Source organism: Dendrobium catenatum, unplaced genomic scaffold (genome assembly GCF_001605985.2).
Source record: "Dendrobium catenatum unplaced genomic scaffold, ASM160598v2 fragScaff_scaffold_1599, whole genome shotgun sequence".
NCBI lineage: Eukaryota > Viridiplantae > Streptophyta > Magnoliopsida > Asparagales > Orchidaceae > Dendrobium > Dendrobium catenatum.
The window spans coordinates 47,457-69,155 of NW_021320061.1; the positions used below are offsets into that span (position 1 = coordinate 47,457).

The window sequence follows — 21,699 nt, forward strand, 5'->3', positions numbered from 1 at the left end:
AACCTTGGTTGAACATGATTGATCAAGTTCAAAATTTAAACCACTTTTGACCAAAAGATAAAATCTTTGATTTAAACTATTCTAAATCTTTCCATTACGTCCTAAACCTCCTAAAAACTTATATAAACATTTTGAAACCCACTGGAACTCACGGTGAGCCATGGTTGACCACGGTTGACTAAATCCAACATGAATGGGCATTTTGACTTAAGTACCTTTTTTCATGCATTTCAACCATTCTAAACCTTGGCATGCCACCTAAATACTTCTAAACATCATAAACATTTCTAAACCTAATGAGCCCAATCATTTGGCTAGGTTGACCAAATAAGCATAATTACAAATGTTAATAACATAAGTATAAGAAACATAATATATGATATAGCATCCATATCTATCACTCCAAATCAAGTTCTAAGTACTCAACACCTCTCATAACTAAGAGCCTTTGTAAGAAAATATGCCAATTGATTTTTAATATCAATAAATTAAATATCATCATCACCTTTCAATATATAATTTCAAATAAAGTAATGGTGTATGTAGATGTGTTTTGGACATGAATACTAAGCATTGATATTATCACATTGGATAGGTATGATGTTTACCTACAGACTAAAATCAAGAAGTTGTTACTTCAATGATAGAACTTGGGTGACCAAACTCCCTAACGTTTTGTATTCTACTTCATAATGAATAAGGCTGAAATATTTTACTTTTTTTATTGAACCGAGAAATTAATAAATGACCAATAAATAGGAACATATCTAATATGCTTTTCCTATCAACTCTATAACTTGCAAAGTATTAGTTTGATTGAATAACCTACCAAGTAAATTACACTATCCCTAGGGCACTAAATACATAGGTTGGGTGTACTTACAAGATACTGAGGCATTTCTTAATTATGACCAAATGTGACTTTTTTAGGTTCAACATGAAAGAATGTGTATAATAATACACAAAACATAATATTATGTACATAAGAATGTTTAACACCCGCTCAAGCAAGATTCATAACCTACTCGAAGATTGCAGATATATCTTCTTCACATATTCAATGGAGCAAATGATTCATAATGAAAGAGTTGCTATTTATTAGGGAGGAAGAAAAGTGGCATCATATCACCAATAATTTGTGTAGCTATTAACACTACAATAAACAAGCTTGTCATTTTGTATTTTACATTTCAGTTACTATTTTGTTGCCATATTTAATACTCATCAATTAATTCAGTTATTCTTTCCAACACTCGCCTATCAAAGGGTTAAGTGATTAAAGGAAATAATGTAGATTATCGATGGTCATGATGAAGAAACTCAGAACCAGCAAGCCTCATAAATGAGCTCATCTAGAGATCATTGGGCACTACTCTCTCGAGCTTATAGAAGAAGAACATTCTTCAAAGAGGCTATTAGGAGTCTTCATAGATCAAGTAACTCACCACTCACCATATAAGAGAAAGCCAACCAACAAAATCACTCGCTCTCATCCAAAGCAAGTACCCTCATTCATGTTCACCAATGCCTACCCATGAGGCTCTCACCTTGCCCTACCATGAGCTTCTGATCAAAGAGATCTTCCTCCTAAAAAAAACTCACTCACCTCCATCTCCTACAACGATCTGATGCTCCATAAAAAAATAACTAGCGACCCCAAAATATGTACTAGCAACAAGCACTCTCAACTCAATTCTCACCAATTGACTCTCCCGTGTAAAGTTGCCAAAACCTACTCGATATTACTAAACTCCCCCAGAGATAATATTACACATCACCAATCTCCTTTTAGTCTAATAAGAGGTAAAACATATCTAAAATAACTTGTACTACAATTGTTAAATAATCATATATTTTATTCTTTCAAGTTGTAACATTTTATTTTGCCCTTAAATCCCTATAAATAAAAATAAATGAAGTAAACTTGCCTAAACCGACTCTATACCAAGGCTATACAACACCATTCTCCTTTTAACCTACCAAAGGTCAACACATGTCTAAGGCAACTTGTACAAGGAGTGTTAAATTAATGTATCTATTTTTTCAAGATGTAACTTCTCTAGCCCTTAAATTCCTATAAATAAAAGTTGAACGAAGTATCTTAAATTTTTTGAACTCATTGAGCACTTGTATTGTAATTTTTTTCTATTCAATTATTCTCTCCATTCTCACATTGGTTCCCAAATCTCCCCTCCTAAAATTTACTTGCTGATAGGCTTGAGTGTTATGCACTGGCAAATCTATTTCAAGCAAGAGGGATGAATGTTAACTTTGGTTTATAGGCTTGCTATTTTTAAAAAATGATGTGCAATTAGGGTATTCACATTAGCCTTGCTTAGAGATAAAAAGAGGAAAGGAAGATTATCTAATGAAACTTTATGAAATTAAACATTATTTGACGGAGCAAGATGAATTCCAGAAAGAATAATCTCGTCCTTCAATTAAGTAAACCGACCTGTATAAGCATTCTAAAAATATTTAAGAAGGCCATGGTGAACTTTGCCAGCAGATACCCAATCATTAAAAAGACAATGATTCTTTCTATAGTCTATCTTAGATGTACATTTGTACAACAACAACAACATCAAGCCTTTGTCCCATTACGTGGGGTTAGCTACATGAATCCTTTTTCGCCATTGTGTCCAATTAAAAGTCAAATTCTCGTTTAAATCTAATAAAGAAAGACCGTTTCTAATACTTTCTAACCAAATCTTTTTAGGTCTACCTCTATCTTTCTCAGTATAAGTCAAATCTAATACCTCAGCTTTTCTAACCGGCTCATCGGAAGGCCTCCATTTAATGTGACCAAACCATCTAAGGCGACTCTCTCTAATCTTATTTTCCATTGGAGCTACTCCAACATTTTTCATATATATGCTCATTTCGTATCCTATAACATAATGATTCTTTCTATAGACCACCGGAAATTAAAATCACTGCCATGCTACTGCATAAGCTCAAGATTCCATTGAAAATAACTTTATCAGGGTTAAAAATAAAATGATTTTCTTTTTGACGTATACATTGAGCACAACAAATTATTATGACAAGCAACATAGTTAACCTGGCAATACATCAACAGTTATGATGCTTCCCAAACTCTGTAATCTTTTCCCTCAGCGAACAAGATCCATTTCTTGGTACCACTGGATGGTTCATAATTTCCTGGTCCAATTTGGACTGCTACTATATCATCAATTTCAGCTGCATACACGTCCCTCTTGGCTCTCGTAATCTTGACCTGAATAAAAAAATAAAAAATGGCAAACCGACTGATCAGCAATGATAGGCAAGCGCAGTTGAAGGGTTCCAAAATAAAAGCAAGAAAAATTATATCAACCCAAACATAATATATAAATTGATTTGGCGGTGTACATTAAAAAAGAACCATTTACTCCCGTGTAAACATTCTTCAGATTTGCAGTGATGGGCCAGTAGTATTATACAGTTAAAAAACATCGATGACAGTGGAAAACTGTTTGACCAGGACATTATATATGCACAACTTAATAGTTAATTGCTAATCAAGTTTCTCAGTCTGCTAAACGAGTTGACCACGAATAACAGCAAATTAATTTATGTTCACCTCAATGAGAGCTCAATTGCATATATAAATGCAATGCCACAAAACCTAATCGAAGAATTAAAACAAGAACCTACTATCTCATCACTGGGACACAGCTGAGTCAATCAAATAATTAAAAACTAATAAAAATATAAACCATCCAGATTTCATTTCAAAAACTAATAAAAATACAAACTTTTACTTATAACTCTTTTAAAAATTCCGCACCTCTACAAGATTGATGGGGCAAGAAACAGAATATAGATTTGGGCCTATATAATAACTGGTAGTGTACTTTAACTTCTCCCATATCAAAATTCCTACCATATGAACAAGAATGCAAATGCAGGGATTAACAGATTGGACATTTATACATGACATTGAACAGTCCCGATGAAAGAATAAAGCTCTGCAACCTTTGAATTCATTATTTTCTTTTCTCTCTTCTACTCTTCTCCTTCTTCTCTTCTCTTCTCCGGCCAATTGAGGTATTTGAAAATGGTGGTGAGGTGATGCAAATGGATTTAAATAAATAACACACATCATTTTCTTGCTTCAGCGCCGCGGCGCTCACTTTTCCAGCACCTAACATCACCACGACCCACAATATTCTAGGTTCTTCCTGTGGGCTCCGAAAATTCGGCCCCGACCTCCCCTGCTGATTGATCGGGAGGAGTTTTAACGGATTAAGTTTCGAGGTAAATTTTGGGAAGACAGATGAGTTTGTAAATAAGACACTATCCAGATATTACGCCCTCAATTTGCAAGGACTTTATGATATGAGTTCTGATTTCCTATAGGCGTAAGCCCTTATAGTTAATTACATTTTTCGATAACGAGAGAGAACTTTCGATTAAGGCTAATCGTCGATCAGATACGTGTTATCTGGCATATACTAGCAGTCATGGGCTTAAGTACAAAAAATTTGGAAATTTAAAATCAGAAATGTCACAATCTCATACTTAAAGTGAATGGTCGGGGAATTAATGATGGACTTGATCAAGATCCTATGGTTCCGCCGTCCCGGGCCATCGTGGTCCCTGGTCTACTTAGTCATAGGAGGTAGTCGACACAATCTGACAGAAGGATCCTTGTTAGCAGCGATAGGTTGCTTCGTCCAAGGGGACCTTGTAAACCTGAGGTGAATATTTGTCTAATGAGACAAATTTGAATCCACCTTAGCTAACAGAGGGCTTTGTGTCCTATCGATTATTTCTTATTGATTCATATCTCAAGGAATTCGAGGCTACTAAAGAACGTATTGCTTTGACCATAACTTTTATCTCATGGTGCCATTTGGCGGAAAAACCACTCAGTTCAAGTCATAACCGTTTATCCTGTAATGCTATTTGATGATAAAATCATCGGTCAGAGGACACGTACCATGTCCTTACTGGCAGAAGATTATTTGAGAATGAATCCTTGTGATATTTTTGACTGGGCATTTTCTCTATTTGAGCTGAAATAAATTTAAATTTGTCCACCAGATAAACTATTGCGAAGAATGGATAGATTTTGCTTAAAATGATTCATGGTTAAAATTCATTTTTAAATATTTTGAATTTTGGAGATTTTGGATTTTTGGATGGGTATTTAAGAACTTGGAGGTATTTGAAATATTTGGAGTTAATCCCTCTAGTTGAAATAGGCATTCAACACGGCCATCATCATGTTGTTTGAGGTCATTTCTATTTGTGCATTAAACCTTGTCAATTTTGTCGAACTGTCAACAAAGGATCGAGTTTCATAGGCTTTATGCTTTTGTTAATGAATTTCTCCGTTCATAGGCTTTGAAGGCCTCATATAAATGTATAAAATAGATATTCTGGTTGATGCCCTGATCGTATATCTGTTTGATAGTTCGAGCCGTATCGACTCTTATCTATCCACGTAGAAGTATCGGGCTCGAGCTTAGGTTTATTTACTAACCCACGCAGCATCCCTAAACGTCATGTGTGTATGTATAACATGCTTGTCAAGGCTCATGCGGGTGTTTGGGGGCATTTTATAATTATTTGTTGAACCTTATCGACTCTTATTTACCTGCTTAGGAGGATCAGGTTAGAATTTATTGAGCCGAGCAAAATCATTAGACGTCATGTGTGTTCCCACAACATGCTCGGAGGGGCCCATACAGGTATATGATTATATGTCCCTTTAGTTTACCTATATGTGTATATATTACAGTGCATGTGCGAGGGTATTTTGGATATTTAACGAGTCTTCTACGAAAGCTTATAGAAGTTTGTGTTTGTTATATTACTTCAATATTTATTCATAGGAGGTATGTCGGATGCACGATCATTGTTCATCAAGAAACTTGCAAGCCTCAATAATCTTATCCAACTCAATGTTTAGAATCTTGTTGAACTAAGGTTCAATCACTCCAAAATGATTTGATCTGAATTTCTCTTCTCAGAACTCATATAGGAATTAGTAGGTAACTTTTTTAATTTGCCATCATCATCATTCTCTGCTGTCAGCTTAAATAAAGAATCAATTATTTCAACCTTAGATGATTGCATTTTTACCGATGTACCATACTTTGAAATAAGTGGTCATTCCTTAAAATTCCTTGCTATTGAATGTAGACATGTCATTGCATTTTCCACTTAACCTTTAGTCGCAAATATGTCATATTTCCTGTATGTCAATTGCCTTTGGTTGCAAAAGGGTAGCAGTCATATTTGCAGTAGTCTGAAACATCAGCTCATGCACATAAAACTTGCATATTTTTAGCTCTCCTTCATTTGTCACATTCATGTTGATTATTGCTTGTGAAACAACAAATCATGCATGCCAAAGCTTTAGCATGAGTTTTCCATCCCTTCATTGATCTTTGTTTGCATGATTCAACTTAGTGATTAAAATTCATATGATTTGAGAATTCCACCATGTCAAATTCATGTATATCGGTCTCTTTAAGTTATAGGGAATCGGTGTTTTTGACTGATATTAAGTGGTTGATGAATATGGGACGGTTTAGCATTCACCACATTAATTGCCATCACCTTTGATTTGACTTCTGTATGAGTGAGAGCTTTCCTACATCAGCTTTTAAATATCCTTATTTGTATGTGATGGGTCTCCTACGACAGTTCGTAAAAAGATTGATACATTTGCTTGACACCAGACTGTTGTTTCCTATTAGAATGTCTTGGTGTTTGTTGCATGGCATCTATTGCAATACTTTTACATTTGCTCATAAGTACTCATGCCTATAATGGTTTTATACTTCTTACTTGCATACGAACGATAGGGAATTGCTTCATCCACTTTGGCGAGTTATCATCACTCGTAGGTGATATATTCTGTATATCTTACAAGTTACTTGATACTTGTTGAAGTCTCCATATTGACCACACCTCCCTATTACTTGCAAGCAGATCGTATTTGCAAGTTCTTCATCCTTGAGAATAATTTGCAATTTGCATGATGAACTGTTAACTTATTCATTGATGTCTCTATTTCACAGAAATTATTATCACGAGTTGAATACTATTGTCCAGGAAGGAATTTCATATCAAAGTTTGTGGTCGATTCATACATGAACCATTACTTGTTATTTGACTTCTTCGACTTTGTCATTCTTAGCAATCATTAGGACTTTGGTGTCATGATTCAAACTGATTTTTATTGATTGCTTATTTTTCTATTTTGTTCAAGTTCAAAGCCACTGTAGTTTATATCCAAGTTAAAGATCAAGTCCTTCGCAATCAAGTTGCAAGTCTTTCTTATCTATTCAAGTTTGAGCTTTAGTTCATTCGATATTCGAATAAATGTCCAAATAAAGTACCCGTTTGTCCAAAAGTTCTCAAGTCATGCTCAATTAGTGTTCAAATCAAGTTCAAGTTGAAACTCATTTGAATTTCATTTTACTTAGGTCTAAGTCTTTGTTAATCATTAAGTTCTGTTCAGAATGGAGCTCAAGTCCAAATCCCCTATTTTGTCCAAGTTTTGTTCAAATCTGAGTTTAGTTCAAGTTCATGTTCAATGCGGTCCCAAATCAAGTCTTCTTGCATTTTGTTCAAATGTTCAAATCTTTGTTCATCTCATATGATTTGCAAGTTTAAGTCCCCTGTAAGTGTTCATTCGAATTTGAATTCAATGTTTGCAATTTCATTTATTGTTTAAATTGAGTTAAAATCCTTTTGTTTGCTCAAATTCAAAAATGAGCTTAAATTCAAATTGTCCACATTTTGTTTAAGTTAGGTCCTCTATTTCACTGAAAAATTCGGCAGCCTCCCGGTGTCTCCCCAATTTAGGAAAAAAGATGAGAAACTGGGTCATCCCACCAAGCTACTCGAGCATGTATGGTAGGTGTTGGGGGACACTGAGCCGTACATCTTTTATCTCACTACGCTGTGAGAGCGTGTATGAGGTCTTCAAAAGTACCAGTACCAGAACACAAGTGGCTTTCCCCACCACACTACAATAGCTTGTATAGGGCTTACCCACCTCGCCATATGCGCCGCACCGGGCTCTCTCCTACCGTGCTATGAGAGTGTGTATAGGTGGCTCTCCGGTCCTCCGCAAACGTCGAAAATGAGATTTTAGGGTTTGCTGGTCCGCCGCAAACAATGAGAATGAGAATATTTGAGTTTGAGAAGTATATACCTTTGGGGTCGACGACAAGGAGTCAAGGACGCAGCATATAAATCGAGACAAAATATTTCATTTTTTCCCTTATATATATTGAATACTTTATCTTTTTTTTTAAACCTTTTTTTGATACAAACTTTTTCTTATTTTTTAAAACGTTAACAAATATACCTATAAACAAATATATATATATATATATACACAAATATATAATCTACTTAGATAATAATAATAATAGTAATTATAATAGTAATAGCAATAATTATAATAGTATGAGCAATTAAAAAATTATTAATAACTAAATAAGATAAATCATATACACCTAATTCCCTAAATAGGTCAATCGGCTATGAGTAAGGGTCGACTGAGGAGATCAGGACTAGGATAAAGGTCGGGCGGAGCTTTTCTTGGCTCTACAGGTTCGGCTGCTTGGGATTGTGGAGATTTTGTATTGAGTAGATAAAAAGAGGCGGGGGTCCAAAGCAGGAGGTGACAAAGATCTCGGTTAGATAAGGAAGTGGGTGCAAGTCTTGCGGCAGAAGAATGGGAGCTCTGGAATGCTTTAGGAGTTCGGCAAGGAAGGCTGGCTGGAGGGATTTGAGAAGGGCTAGATTAGATCCAGTCGTGAACGAAGTCAGAGGAGAAGGCTTCGGAGTTTGCGAATGGAAGCATCGACGGGAGCTTGTGTGGTTCGGTCGTGGGGAAGTGTTCGGACAAGGGTTGGAAGGAGTGGGAAAGGTTGGGAAGAGGTCTTTGACGGAGTGAGGCTTGGCTCGACGTGAGATTGAACAGCACAATGGAAGAAAGAGGCGGAAGTGGTATGAGAATTTGGTCGCAGGTAATGTCCGAGACAAGGGAAATAGCGGTAGTTACTGGGTTGGACGGCATGGGTGCAAGCACGGAGAATATCAACAGGCTCTGGGTTCACGTGGAAGAAGAGGTCAGATGCTGTGGTTGGAGCGTGAGAAATAAGAGGGAAGGTAACTGCTTGAGAGTAACATTATGATTTCAAATTCCCAGCTTTTATCATTATTTTTCTTGCAGATGGATAGAGAGCAGCTAGGACAGGACAAGTGATGTGAAAATGGTTGCTGTGCAGAGATTTTGAGCAGGATTTGTGTGAAATCTTAGCACAGGTAATGATCCAACATATTTTTGTATTTTCTTTCATTATGGCTGGGTTATGGTGTTCAACACTTCCAAATAGCGAATACAATGCCGCAACGCTCCCTTTCAATGCCATAATGTTTCCTAAAATGTTCCCCAAATAGGGAGCTTAGCACCTCAGAGCTTCCATGCACGGTGCCACAACATTCACTGATTACCCTCTAAACAGAGAGGGCAACACCCCCAAAGAACAACACCATAACGCTCCTAGAAAGATTTTTCCTACTCCACTTCAAACTTTCCCACTCAATTTTAAATTTCTTAATTGAAATTTTAATACATACAAAAATTCTTATCAAGTTCTACAGTTGTTGGCTATGAAAATTTGTGCCCCTGCCTCTTCTATTTTTTTTTTAAATGGGGAGAGTGTTAAGTTCTATAGTAAATTTTCAGAAGGTAGATCAGGTTTTAAATAAGACACTGCCTAGAGATTTTGCCTCATTTTGCGAGGACTTTATGATCTAAGTTCTAATTTCCCATAGGTGTAATCCCCTATGGTTAATTATCCCTATCGATAACGAGAGAGAACTTTAGATTAAGACTAGTTGTTAAATAGGACGCAATAATTACCTAACGTATAATAACAACAATTTTCATATTTGAATTTGTATTTGAATTTTCGAGTTTATGACTTAAATTTTATTATCATATATTTAAAGATAGGAGAATGATGACATATTCAATCAAGATTCATCATACCAAGACATGGTCTCTGGTCTACTTAGTAAGAGGGCGTAGTCAACCCGACCTGACAGAAGAAACCTCATCGATAGCCATTAATTGCTTTGTCCAAAAATACCTCGTAGACTTGGGGTAGATGTTTGTCTAAGATGATAAATTTAAGTCAACCTTAGCTAATATAGAGTTTTATATCTTATCGAGCGTACCCCATAATTCATTACTCAAAAGGCTTTTAATCATTAGAAAACATACATGTATTGACCGTGATTGTAATATATTGGTGCCATTTTGCAGCAAAAATACCCAATAATAAGGCGCAGACTATGTCTTAACCCTACTAGTGAGAAATTAATTGAGAATTAATGGTAGTAATACATTCCACAAGACATCTACTCTTTATGAGCTAATGTTATTCTTCAATTCACCAGCCTCACCAAACCGTTGCAAAGTGTGGATGAATTTTGATTTTAAGATTTTAGTGATGAAATTCATTTGAAGCGTTTAAATTTTTAAAAGGATTTGAGTTTAGATTTTGTATAAAAGACTTCAGAATTTTAATGACATTTTGAAAATTAAATAGCTCTCTCCGATTAAAATTTTCTGGCAACACATATTGTTGGAGTGTTTGAGCACTTTTACAAAGTCCGGAAAGCATTCTCAGATCGCATATTTTGGAGTTTGATATAAAGATCAGAGCACAAGTGAAATATTTTTACAATGTATTTGTGTAATGAATTTAACACATTGATTAATGTTTATACACATGCATAATATATTTTGTATTTTGCACTTGCATGATCTATTTGTATTTACTTATGTATAATACAATGCCTTCTAATTGATATGCTGACATAATATATTTATACTTGCATTTCGTTCTTGGTATGCAAAATGTATTTCACACATCAAGCCTTTCCCTAGGAGGCCCACAAATATATTTCATATAAATTATCAATTTAACTTTTTAAGATCATGGATAGCGAGCAATCATTTGGAAGGAAAACACCCTAGTGAATGATGAGTTATGTGCTTCGTAGCAATGCCTTCATATCTTATATTTTAATGCCTTAGCTGCTCGTGACTTGTAATATTGGCCACCTCTCATACTCGCTTTAACTCGCAACATTCTTCTTGCTACAAAATTCACTACCCCTATATACTTGCTCCTGCAAGAGACTCGGCCCGTCATAATCTCCTCATGGACCCATAGTGATAGGAAACACTTGTAGATCTCAAGTATTTCCTATCAATCTTCGGAAAACAGCGAAAAATCTTCACAAAAGTCCACACAAAATCACAAAAATATTAGATAACTTGTATTATTTGATGAAAGGAACACGAAAAATAGCAAGATACACTTGATCCTCAATTCGAGAGGAGGATCGATCTTTCCCAAATCTCAAGACGCCGCTAGAGCCCAAAGAGAACCTAAATCTAAGAGATCTCAAATTTTCGCCAAATTCAAGATGCCCTAACCCTAGGAAAACAAAATATTTAATGCATACAAATCAAAAGGAATTCCCTAAACAGTCCCTACATTCAATTTCCCTCCTAATCTTCCTCAAAATTCATTCCTAAAATGCTCCCGCAAGGCTAGCGGCTTGCGCAGCCTCCGCCCAGGCGGAAAAATTCTGCTGTTTTGCCATTAAGCAGGTCCCGCCTGGACCGGCTGGTCCAGCCCAGTGGACCAGTCTAACAATACTCCCCTCCCAAATATCCACCTTGTCTGCAAGGCAGAAAGACGATACCCTCCATTCCTTTTTCATCACAAACAGTAAGAACCTGAAGAGTTCGGTCCTTACACCTGTGCCCTGGTGTATACCGCTCGTCACATCTGAAACAAAGCCCCTTTGCCTTCTTCTCTAGTAATTCTGTCTCAGTGATCTTCTTGAAGTTGTCCCCACTCCCTCCTACTGGCTTCTGCCTAGTGGTCTCATTAATGTTGCTTGATGCAGGCCCCTTGGGTGCTAAAAGAGTTGCGTAGTCTTGTAAGAGTCTCCTGAGCTGCTGCTCCTGACTCCCTTCTCCATATTATTCTAATTTTCTACCAGTTGTGCCAACTTCATTGCCTCCTCCAAGTCACTAGGCATCAGAACTTTCACTGCCGCTCGGATCTGTGCCTTCAACCCTTTCATGAAGTTCCCCTCCAATATGATATCTAATAATCACTCCACCCTACTAGCCAGGTGCTCGAGCCGCTCACGGTAGTCTGCTACTGACCCCTCCTGCACTAGAGCAAAGAACTGCTCATGGAAATCTCCTCCCCTGTCAGTTTGAAAACGTTCTATTATGCAGTTTTTGAATTCCCTCCAGTTCCTGATAGGCCTCCTCTGATCTCTCAACTGATACCATGACAGGGCTTTTCCTTCCAAGCACAATCCGGCTGCGGTCAGCTTCTCCTCTTCCATTAGCTCATTGACGGCGAAGTATCACTCCTTGTAAATCCACCCATACGCATATTCTCCTTCGAATATGGGCATCTTCAACTTCCTCACCTTATTGTCGCCCCCATTGCCCCGAATTCTTCCATAGTTTCCCCTCTCCCAAGTCTAGGTGCAATTCATGTTTCTCGGTCTTCCCTTGCTCTACCATAGCCCAAACCCCCTTCGAAATTCCCCATTCTGTCTTCAAAATCAGCACCTCGACCACCATAGTATCCCTCTTAGCATTCCCTATATCCACCCCCTCTTTCTTCCCTCGACAGGCTCCAGATGGGGCCTTCTTCTTCCTCCTTCCGTGATTTCCACCTCATCTTCCTCCCTACGAATTTCCGAATTCGTACTTTTTCCTTCCCATCTTGCCACGGAAGCCGCCGTTTGATTTTGAATTTCTAACATCTTCTTTATCATGACTCGAAGATCGGCGACTTGTCCTTCCATGGAGGAAATCCTGTCCTCCATATTTGATTCATCTCCCCTTCAAGCCTTTCCTCAAGAGCATCCACCTTTTTGGCCGCCATCACAATCCGAAGTTTGTAAAACCACAAATTCTGGATTTGGAACTTCAAAAATAGCAATTCCCCTTCCTTCCGGGCAATTAATCACCGCTGAAATTTGCCGAAATCAGCCCTCCACCAGTCCCACGACTTGCTTTGATACCAATTTGATAGGAAACACTTGTAGATATCAAGTATTTCCTATCAATCTTCGGAAAACAGCGAAAAATCTTCACAAAAGTCCACACAAAATCACAAAAACAATAGATAACTTGTATTATTTGATGAAAGGAACACGGAAAATAGCAAGATACCCTTGATCCTCAATTCGAGAGGAGGATCGATCTCTCCCAAATCTCTAGATGCCGCTAGAGCCCAAAGAGAACCTAAATCTAAGAGATCACAAATTTCAGCCAAATTCAAGATGTCCTAACCCTAGGAAAACAAAGTATTTAATGCATACAAATCAAAAGGAATTCCCTAAATAGTCTCTACATTCAATTTCCCTCCTAATCTTCCTCAAAATTCCTTCCTAAAACGCTCCCGCAAGGCTAGCGGCTCGCGCGGCCTCCACCCAGGCAGAAAAATTCCGATGTTTCGCACTTAAGCCGGTCCCGCCTAGACCGGCTGGTCCATTCCAGTGGACCGGTCTAACACATAGCTTCACATCAATTATATTGACCTACTTTTCCTCACAGCCTGCTTTAAATTATATCATGAATCTTATATGTCATAACTTTTATCCTACTTTTCCAATGATCAACCTCCAATCACGTGCACTATATTGATACATATGATCTGTTTGCATTCCTATCATTTCATTGTTTGTTAATGCTTGCCTAGCCATCACTATCTTTCTTTACCACATCCACTAAACCTTTATTGTCTGCCAAAGTTTTTTTTTTGGTGCAATATCTAGATAGCCACTAAAGAACCTTCCGTACATTCTCCATCAGCCTGGGGCCAAATTGGTTGCTTACAACGACTTCTAACTTTTTTGGAGATAAGATAGCTATCTTTTATAGTCCATAAAAAACTCAATAACACTTTAACACTTATTCGATGTTGCTATGTTGTTTTAATATCAAAGACTTCATTTACATCATACCTATGTTGACAAATATTTGCTTCTAAAGGTCATAATTACTAGCTAAAAAAATATTAATTTGCAAATCTCATTTCAAGCCTATGAAACTGTATGTATCTATAAAATGTGTATTTATTAAATATTCATCTATCTTTTAATACTCTCGAGTTAATAATCTCATCATCATATTAAGAATGAAGTATGGCATAAGATTAGACCATACTTGTTGCATAACTCATGATATGAAAGCCTTGATGTAATTTACATGAAGTGAGTTCATGGTAATAAAATTTGACTTCTGAATGCATTTAATTTCTATTGTTAATATAATAATTTGTTCATGTCTTCTCAATTAGTCCATGCATTCCGCAAGTACATCTTGCAAATTTATTTTACGTCAATACATATTATAGATAATTTGGTCTTAATATCATCATGATTATAAGACTTTGCAAATGACGAGTATTTTGACCCAAGATTAGAATTATGAAATTATTCATTTTTTAATTCAAATGTTCATTTTTATTTAATTATGTGAATATCATCGATCATGCAAAATTTCGGCAACCTTTTGACATCCCACCACCGGTGTAGGAGGTGCTGAGTAGGCTCTTGCATTTTTTCATCCCAGAAAGATCAAAGATACAACAATGCGAGGTCTTTGTATAATTTATTTATCCTGGCCAAATCAAATATATAATAGACACAGGTCTTCTTTAATTCTTATTTTTTTCATGGTCGAATCAAAGATACGACAGAGGCGGGTCTTTGATACTGTTGACCTCCGTATAAAGACCAAAAGAGGAGAGCAGACATACCTCGTACTCATCGGATCCTTGGATCCTGCCGAAATTGCGTCGATTCGGCGCCGCTCAAGTCTCCATCTCGTAATCCCTGCTCAAACTCCGCTCGAGGAGGTTCACTCGCGTCGTTAAATACCCGACCAAACGAAGCCTTCGGGAGCTCTTTCCTTCTTCACGCGAAATACTCTCTCGCTGCTCCCGATCTCCCCACTTCTCCCTCCTACACGATCTCTTCTCCCACTATCGAAGCTGATCTCACCAAGCTCGAACTCCATCCGCCTGCATTTCGAGCTTCTCACCCGTCCGATCCACTCAATCCCGAGAAAGAGAGAGAGGGGAAGAATAAACCGACCTATCTCCACACCTAGCCGTTGAAGTCACCGCCATTCCTCCTCTGAGATCGAATCCAGCCCGATCCCCATCCAGTCACCTTATCTCTGTTAGAGCCGAGCATCTCCCCCTCTTAAGCCTCATACCCGAAGCCTCCCTAGCCGCACCTTGTCCGATCCCTCCATACGACTCTTGCCCGAACCTTATAGCCGGCCTCCTTAGATAATTAGGTAATTATTTTTATTATAATAATTATTATTTTTATTATAATTAATCATATATATATATATATATCAACGATGTTCCGGACACAATGGCTAAGTACGTTATGCGATCGGTCGTCATTAGGGCGACCTCGAGTGCCAAATTCGTTAATTTATGTGTCGTCTCCTCGAGATTCATTCCATCACCTCGGTCGATCCCAATTAATCAAGAATGTCGATGATGTTCCGGATGCAACAGCATAATCCGTTTTGCGATCGGACGTCGTTTGGGCGATGACGAGTGTTAATTTCAGCTGTCAGTAGTACCTTTGTACTGATATCGTCCGATTTGACTGTGAGGGGTCTCGACTTAGAAGAACTCGACATGTTGATCACGTGTCACCCTCCGTTTGGCAATCGGAGGTTGTTTAACCCTTCAAATGACGTGTTCCGTCTAAGCGTGCATTGTCAAATTTGTCGATTTCACTCCTATTGCACGTGGTTCAGTATATAAGGGTCAACAAACACCTATCAGATCGTAACACGTGTCATGAACAAATTGTACTAGATCATATTTTTTTGTACTTTTTATCCTTTTTTGTAGTCATTGGATCTTTACAAATAAAGGATGAATAGGCATATTTTGAATCTTTTTTAAATCATTACTAATTTACTATAGCATTTCTCTAAGATTTCCCTAAAATACATTCATTGAGTGCCCCTTTGTTTTCCCATATTCATTTTAAGCCCGGAGGTTATTATCTCTTAAAATTGCTTTCCAATAAGATCAGATATCATCCACGTCTAATTTAAATCCAACATATTATAATTTACATGTATTTGTTATTAAAAACCATCAAATATCTTCAATAAAATGTGTAATACAAGTTCTATGTTTTCTAATATTAACTGAAATTATAGTGAACATTTTCAGATAATTGGAGCTATCAATTGAAAAAAATAGATAAATTTTATGGTCATCAGCTTAGCTTTTTGGTTTGTACTTGGCAAATAAATAAAGGTGCTGCACATGAATAATTTTTTTAGCTTGCAATTAATATTAGGGACAATCTTTTATATTATAAAAACTGCATTTACATTAGTAGGAAAATTGCACTTAAAACTGCTTTATTTATTGAATTTCATTCTTTACCTCTTAGAAGTCACAGCGGCACACTTAAAAATATCAAACGCCCCACTTCAAAATTTTATTAGCAAGGCTTACATATGGAAACCAAATCCTCTAACATGGCACCTGCTTGCCTACTGGCTCCTCTTCCCATACCTTATCAAGTTTGGGAGGATTTGTCCATGAATTTTACAACGGGTCTACCAAAATCTAGAGGTTATACTATTATAATTGTTGTTATTAATCATTTACCAAAATATGCCCATTTTGGTCACTTGCCCACCACTTATTCAGCCTCTCAAGTTGTCATTCTCTTTACCAATATGGTTGTTCGTTTACACGGTTTCTCAAAGTCTATGGTTTCTCAAAGTCTATTGTCTATGATAGGAATAACATTTTTTTAAGCAAGTTCCAGCATCATCTTTTCTTTTAAGTAGTATTGCACTCCATTAAAGGACCACTTATCATCCACAAATAGATGACCAAAACCGATGTCCTAAATACACGTTTAAAATAATACTTTCTTTCCTACGTTTCCAACACACAAATTATGGTATACTTTTTTTATGTTGAGCCGAATTCTCTTATAATACGTCCAAACACTCAGACATTAAGATCTCTCCATATCAGGCATGCTATGGTCATGTGCCACCTTCAATACCTTCAAATGTTAACGATATCACAAACATTCATACTCTAGATTCATTACTAACACCCATCAAACTCTTTTACAAACTCTCTGCATTAACATGCAGGAAGCCCAACATAGAAAGAAATTAATGGTTGATCATTATAGACTGGATTTACACTTATTGGTAGGAGATTGGGGTTTAATAAAATTACAACCTTTTCGTCAAAATTCAAACATTAACCACACACACTCTAAATTAATCAAACGTTATTTTGGCCCCTTAAGGTCCAATCAATTGTTAGTCCAGTAGCATGTGGATTAACACTTCCAAAAAACAAAATTCACCCAGCCTTCGATGTCTCCACCCTCAAAACTTTTTTTTGCAATCCACACTCCCTTTACGCATCTTCCTCCTCTAAGTCATAATAACCAACCACTAAGCATACCTCATGCCATCCTAGCTACTCCCATTATACAAATACATGGAAAACCAGCTAAATAGGTGCTACAATGGACATATCTACTCCAAATAAGGCAACTTGGGAGATTTTTTCAACTCTCTCCTCTTCTTTTCCATCCCTTGACATTTTTTTTTTTTAAATGTTATGCTTTCTATGGAGGTTTATCCATCCCATAACCTTGAGGACAAGGTTAGTTTTTTATAGGGCGGAAGTGTTAAGTAGCAATACATTCATTTGGATGCACATGTAATACAAAAACAAGTTGAAGAATGGATCCATAATTCAGAAGAACAAGCTTGTGATAACAATTCAAATATTCAAAGTTAATCATGTATAGCCCGTCTAAAAATCAGCCTGAGTGAACAGACCCATGGTTTTTATAGGAAATAAACCCTTAATAGACGGGGCAATTATTGTAACTTGGTTTGTTTGTATTTAGACAGCTATCCTTTTTTATGTAAATAAGCCCCCTGCTATAACGGGTGTTTAGGCAATGAAAATTATGTTTTCCTTTCTTCCCTCATCTCTTGTTTCCTCCTCTTCTTCCTCTAGGAGTCTCGACCTATTCAAGTGGTATTTATGCTTTTTCATTCAATCGAGAAGCATATCAACGACCAAATCATCTAAGGCAACTCTCTCTAATCTTATTTACCACTGGAGCTACTCCAATCTTTTCCCTTATACACACATACATATCTGATTATAAAAAATTGTTTGTCCCCACAATTTTTTTAAAAAAATTGCAAGAAAGCAATAACCAAAAGGAAGAGTGACAATAATCTGAAAGGCAAAATCTTGAGCTGCCCCAAAAAAATAGTTATTCTCAACCTATGGTGAAGTTAATTTCTAATTTGTAGTGGGTATTTACCATACTCCTGCAGTGGATCTTGCATCTGCGTCTGAGAGAGATTAGTTTAGAGATTTCTTGCTGATAATGAGAGAAAATATGATCATAGAAGACTGCTGGTGTGCCAGGATGTGTCAAGATGTAAGCATATCCTTGCATTTCCTTGCCTGATGGGAATCTCCAATGACCCTGCATAATATAAACAAAGTGCCGGTAAACTGAATAACATGAAACTCTCAAGAACAAAATACCAGTTACATTGCAGATAGCGCACAGGTCAAGTAACAAAAAAAATCTCCAAAATAAACATCACAAGGGAGGCCTTTAAATTGAAAATTTTTTAAAACCTTTCGAGGATAGCATGAAAGCGAAAACACAACTACGCTTTGCTTCAGTTTCAAAATGCAATGATTGCCTTGGAAAATACTCATACATGGGTCAAATATCTCATATAAAGCATTAAAGAACAACCGTTTCAAAGAAAATTTATAATCCACAGGAAGGTGATTCACATGCAGATAGATGCGCCCTTGTCACAAACAAAAAAGCAGCCTACTAGGAACGATCATAATAACAATGGGAGGGGAAAATCAGAAACCAATTTAATAGAGTGAACTGGAAAGAGAATATGCAATGTATATATTACATACAAGAAACTTGACCGTTTAATCAAATTTTGTGTATTACATAAATTAAAGTAACAGACAAGAAACTTGAGCGTTTACTCAAATTTTGTACATTACATACATTAATGTAGAAGATAGCAATTAGACATTACCTGAGTAGAACCAGTGTCATGATTCTCTATAAATGTCACTGCACGAGATGGCCACCACCCAAGTACACCAGGTGGTTTTCCTTTCTCATCAGAGAGGCGCCAATACTCACATTTTTCCAAAGCCTATTACAAAGAGAATCACTAGTGATGCTCTATGTCATGCACTCACCAACCATTATTAATTACAAAAATTAAAATGAAAAGAAAAAATGCTCTCATGCATTGCGAAAGTCATCTAAACATGAAACGGAAGATTAAAAACAAATAGAACAAAAGAAAAGACAGTCTAAAAGAGATGATTCCTGTCATTTGGTTCTTAAAGTTTTACGTATCAATCCATGATTTAAAATAAATGCATATGAAATCAACTCAAAATGTGAAAGGATTTGAGCTAAATAAATAGAGCATGCAGAATTTTCACAACTTACCAATCTGTACAGAATCAGCTTCAAGAATTGATATTAAAAAAAGAATACCAATGAAAATGGAAATATGTCCCATCATATAATAATGTAGGAATCACTTGGATGGCAAACTGAAATCGTCCATGGCAAAAAGTTCCGATAAAAAAAAATAATAGTGTATCAGGTGTATGAACCTCCAGCAACCCTGTGTATTGGAAGGATAAATGCAAGCATATCCCTGTTTTAGTAGAGAGATTGCCTCTGCGATTGAACATCTGATATCTGGATAATGATGTGAGCAATGCATCCAAGTTCTTCCACCAAATTTAATAGATATCTACAAGCTAAATGCCCACTGTTTGCAACGGTGGGCAAAAAAAGGCCTAGCAGAAAAATAAGGCCTATTTCTTTAGAAAATCGAAGTCCAAACTTAGCATATAACAAATTATTAGTATTATGATTCTTATAGCAATTTCATGGGAAAATCAAGACATGAATTTGGTTTTTTCTGACAAATTGAAAAGAAAAACAAAATGTATAAATGTTAAGATAATCTAGCTTTACAAAATGATATCATCAAAAATATATTAAAAAGTGATTTTATGTGACTGATAAGAAAAGGATTTGATTTTTGAAAAATTCTAATAGAGTTCAAGATATAATGTACCAAAGGACAAAAAAGGCTAAAATAATTAGCATATCTTACAGTGTGAAGGATTCCTTTTGTAGTCACATCAAAGGCCCCGGCTGTCCCATTTGTATCATTTATCCAATCTATGATTCTCTGCCTGTGTGCATCTTGATTGTATTCCATTTCACCATACTCATAGCTGAGAGAGTCCCAGTACTCGCCTACAGCAAAATAAGGTTCACTTGCCAACAGATAATCTTTGACATAACCACCCCAAAAACCCCGAACAAAGTCTAATCTCCATCCATCAAAGCCAACTTCTTTTCTGAATCAAGTAACAAAGATATTGAACATTAAAAACAAGACAGCAACTAAATTAGGAATAGCACTCAGGGATAGTACGGTTTGTTGCTATTTAAAGTAGACTACTGTTTATCATTACAGTTTTATCTCAATGCCAGTGCAATCATTCCAAATGATACTTGTTAAGATTTGCATATTTTTTTGAAACATAGCAATGCAAAAAGAATGATTGACGGTTATTTTAGCTTCCCGATAAGTAATATTTATAAAACAATTCTGCAAAAAAAAAAACTATGCAAGATCTTAAAGATTAACAATCCAAAATTAAAAAATAAATAAACAATAAAATAGTAAAAACAACGAGCCAAGAAAGAGTGCTAATGCTTAAAGGGTAGAATAAAATCAAGGTTAATTAACAGAGAAAAAACAAACAAAGAAATAAAATGAGAAAATCAATAGGCATTCTTATGAATACTTTTGAGATCAAATGATAAAATATGCCAACCTATCATAAGGCTTAGTAATCCAAATCAGGCCAAGCAGTCCTGTTGTTTTGCTGGGGGATTTATTTGGTGAATTTGAAAATTTATATGGTTCTTTCGACCAATATGTGACTCAGCTGGCACATTTTAGTGGGGCATGGGGATTATTTTGTTGCATTGTTTTTTTTTTTTTTTTTTTTTATTAACCTATTCTATTGGATTCAAATTTGTCTGGTGAATGATACCGAACCATACAAGTAAATTTGCTTAGAAAGCTAAAGGGAAACTGTTAGTTAAAATAGGTAAATAGAAAATAGGGAAATAAGTAGAGAAGAAAAGACTAGTAGAGCCTTAAACTATCTTAATCAAGAATACAACTTAGAAACTCAAAAGAGCCTTGTTGCACTTTAAAAAGTCAAGATGCAGATCTAATTATGGTTCCTCACTATCCTATATTTACAGGGATTCGAGGGTCATAAGAAAGGCTACAACAACAACAACATTAAGCCTTTGTCCTACTACGTGGGGCCGGCTACATGAATCCTTTTTCGTCATTGTGTTATGCTAAAAGTCTAATTCTCTTTTAAATCTAATAAAGAGAGATCCTTTCTAATATTTTCTAACCAAGACTTTTTAGTTCTACATCTACCTTTCTTAATA

At 36.3% G+C, this 21,699-nt stretch overlaps 1 protein-coding gene and 1 long non-coding RNA gene across 11 annotated transcripts in view; one reads left to right on the plus strand and one right to left on the minus strand.

The window, feature by feature from the left end:
- Window positions 1-2,927: 2,927 nt before the first annotated feature.
- LOC110115878 (alpha-amylase 3, chloroplastic) overlaps window positions 2,928-21,699 on the minus strand; it is a 151,471-nt gene continuing 132,699 nt past the window's right edge. For 9 of the 10 annotated variants that reach the window (XM_020849278.2, XM_020849277.2, XM_028700841.1 and 6 more), the window contains exons 10-13: window positions 20,330-20,579; window positions 19,220-19,342; window positions 18,463-18,630; window positions 2,928-3,241 (exon numbers count right to left, since the gene is read on the minus strand). In XM_020849278.2, coding sequence (XP_020704937.1) covers window positions 3,083-3,241; window positions 18,463-18,630; window positions 19,220-19,342; window positions 20,330-20,579 — 700 coding nt within the window. In that variant the 3' untranslated portion in view covers window positions 2,928-3,082. Of the gene's footprint in view, window positions 3,242-18,462; window positions 18,631-19,219; window positions 19,343-19,666; window positions 20,007-20,329; window positions 20,580-21,699 lie in introns of those variants that run through there. The other variant, XM_028700843.1, reaches the window with a different exon arrangement.
- The window catches only part of LOC114581208, a 65,363-nt gene continuing 52,309 nt past the window's right edge, over window positions 8,646-21,699 (plus strand). The window contains exons 1-2 of the long non-coding RNA XR_003703080.1: window positions 8,646-9,147; window positions 9,212-9,303. This is a non-coding gene — a long non-coding RNA (uncharacterized LOC114581208). The remainder of the gene's footprint in view (window positions 9,148-9,211; window positions 9,304-21,699) is intronic.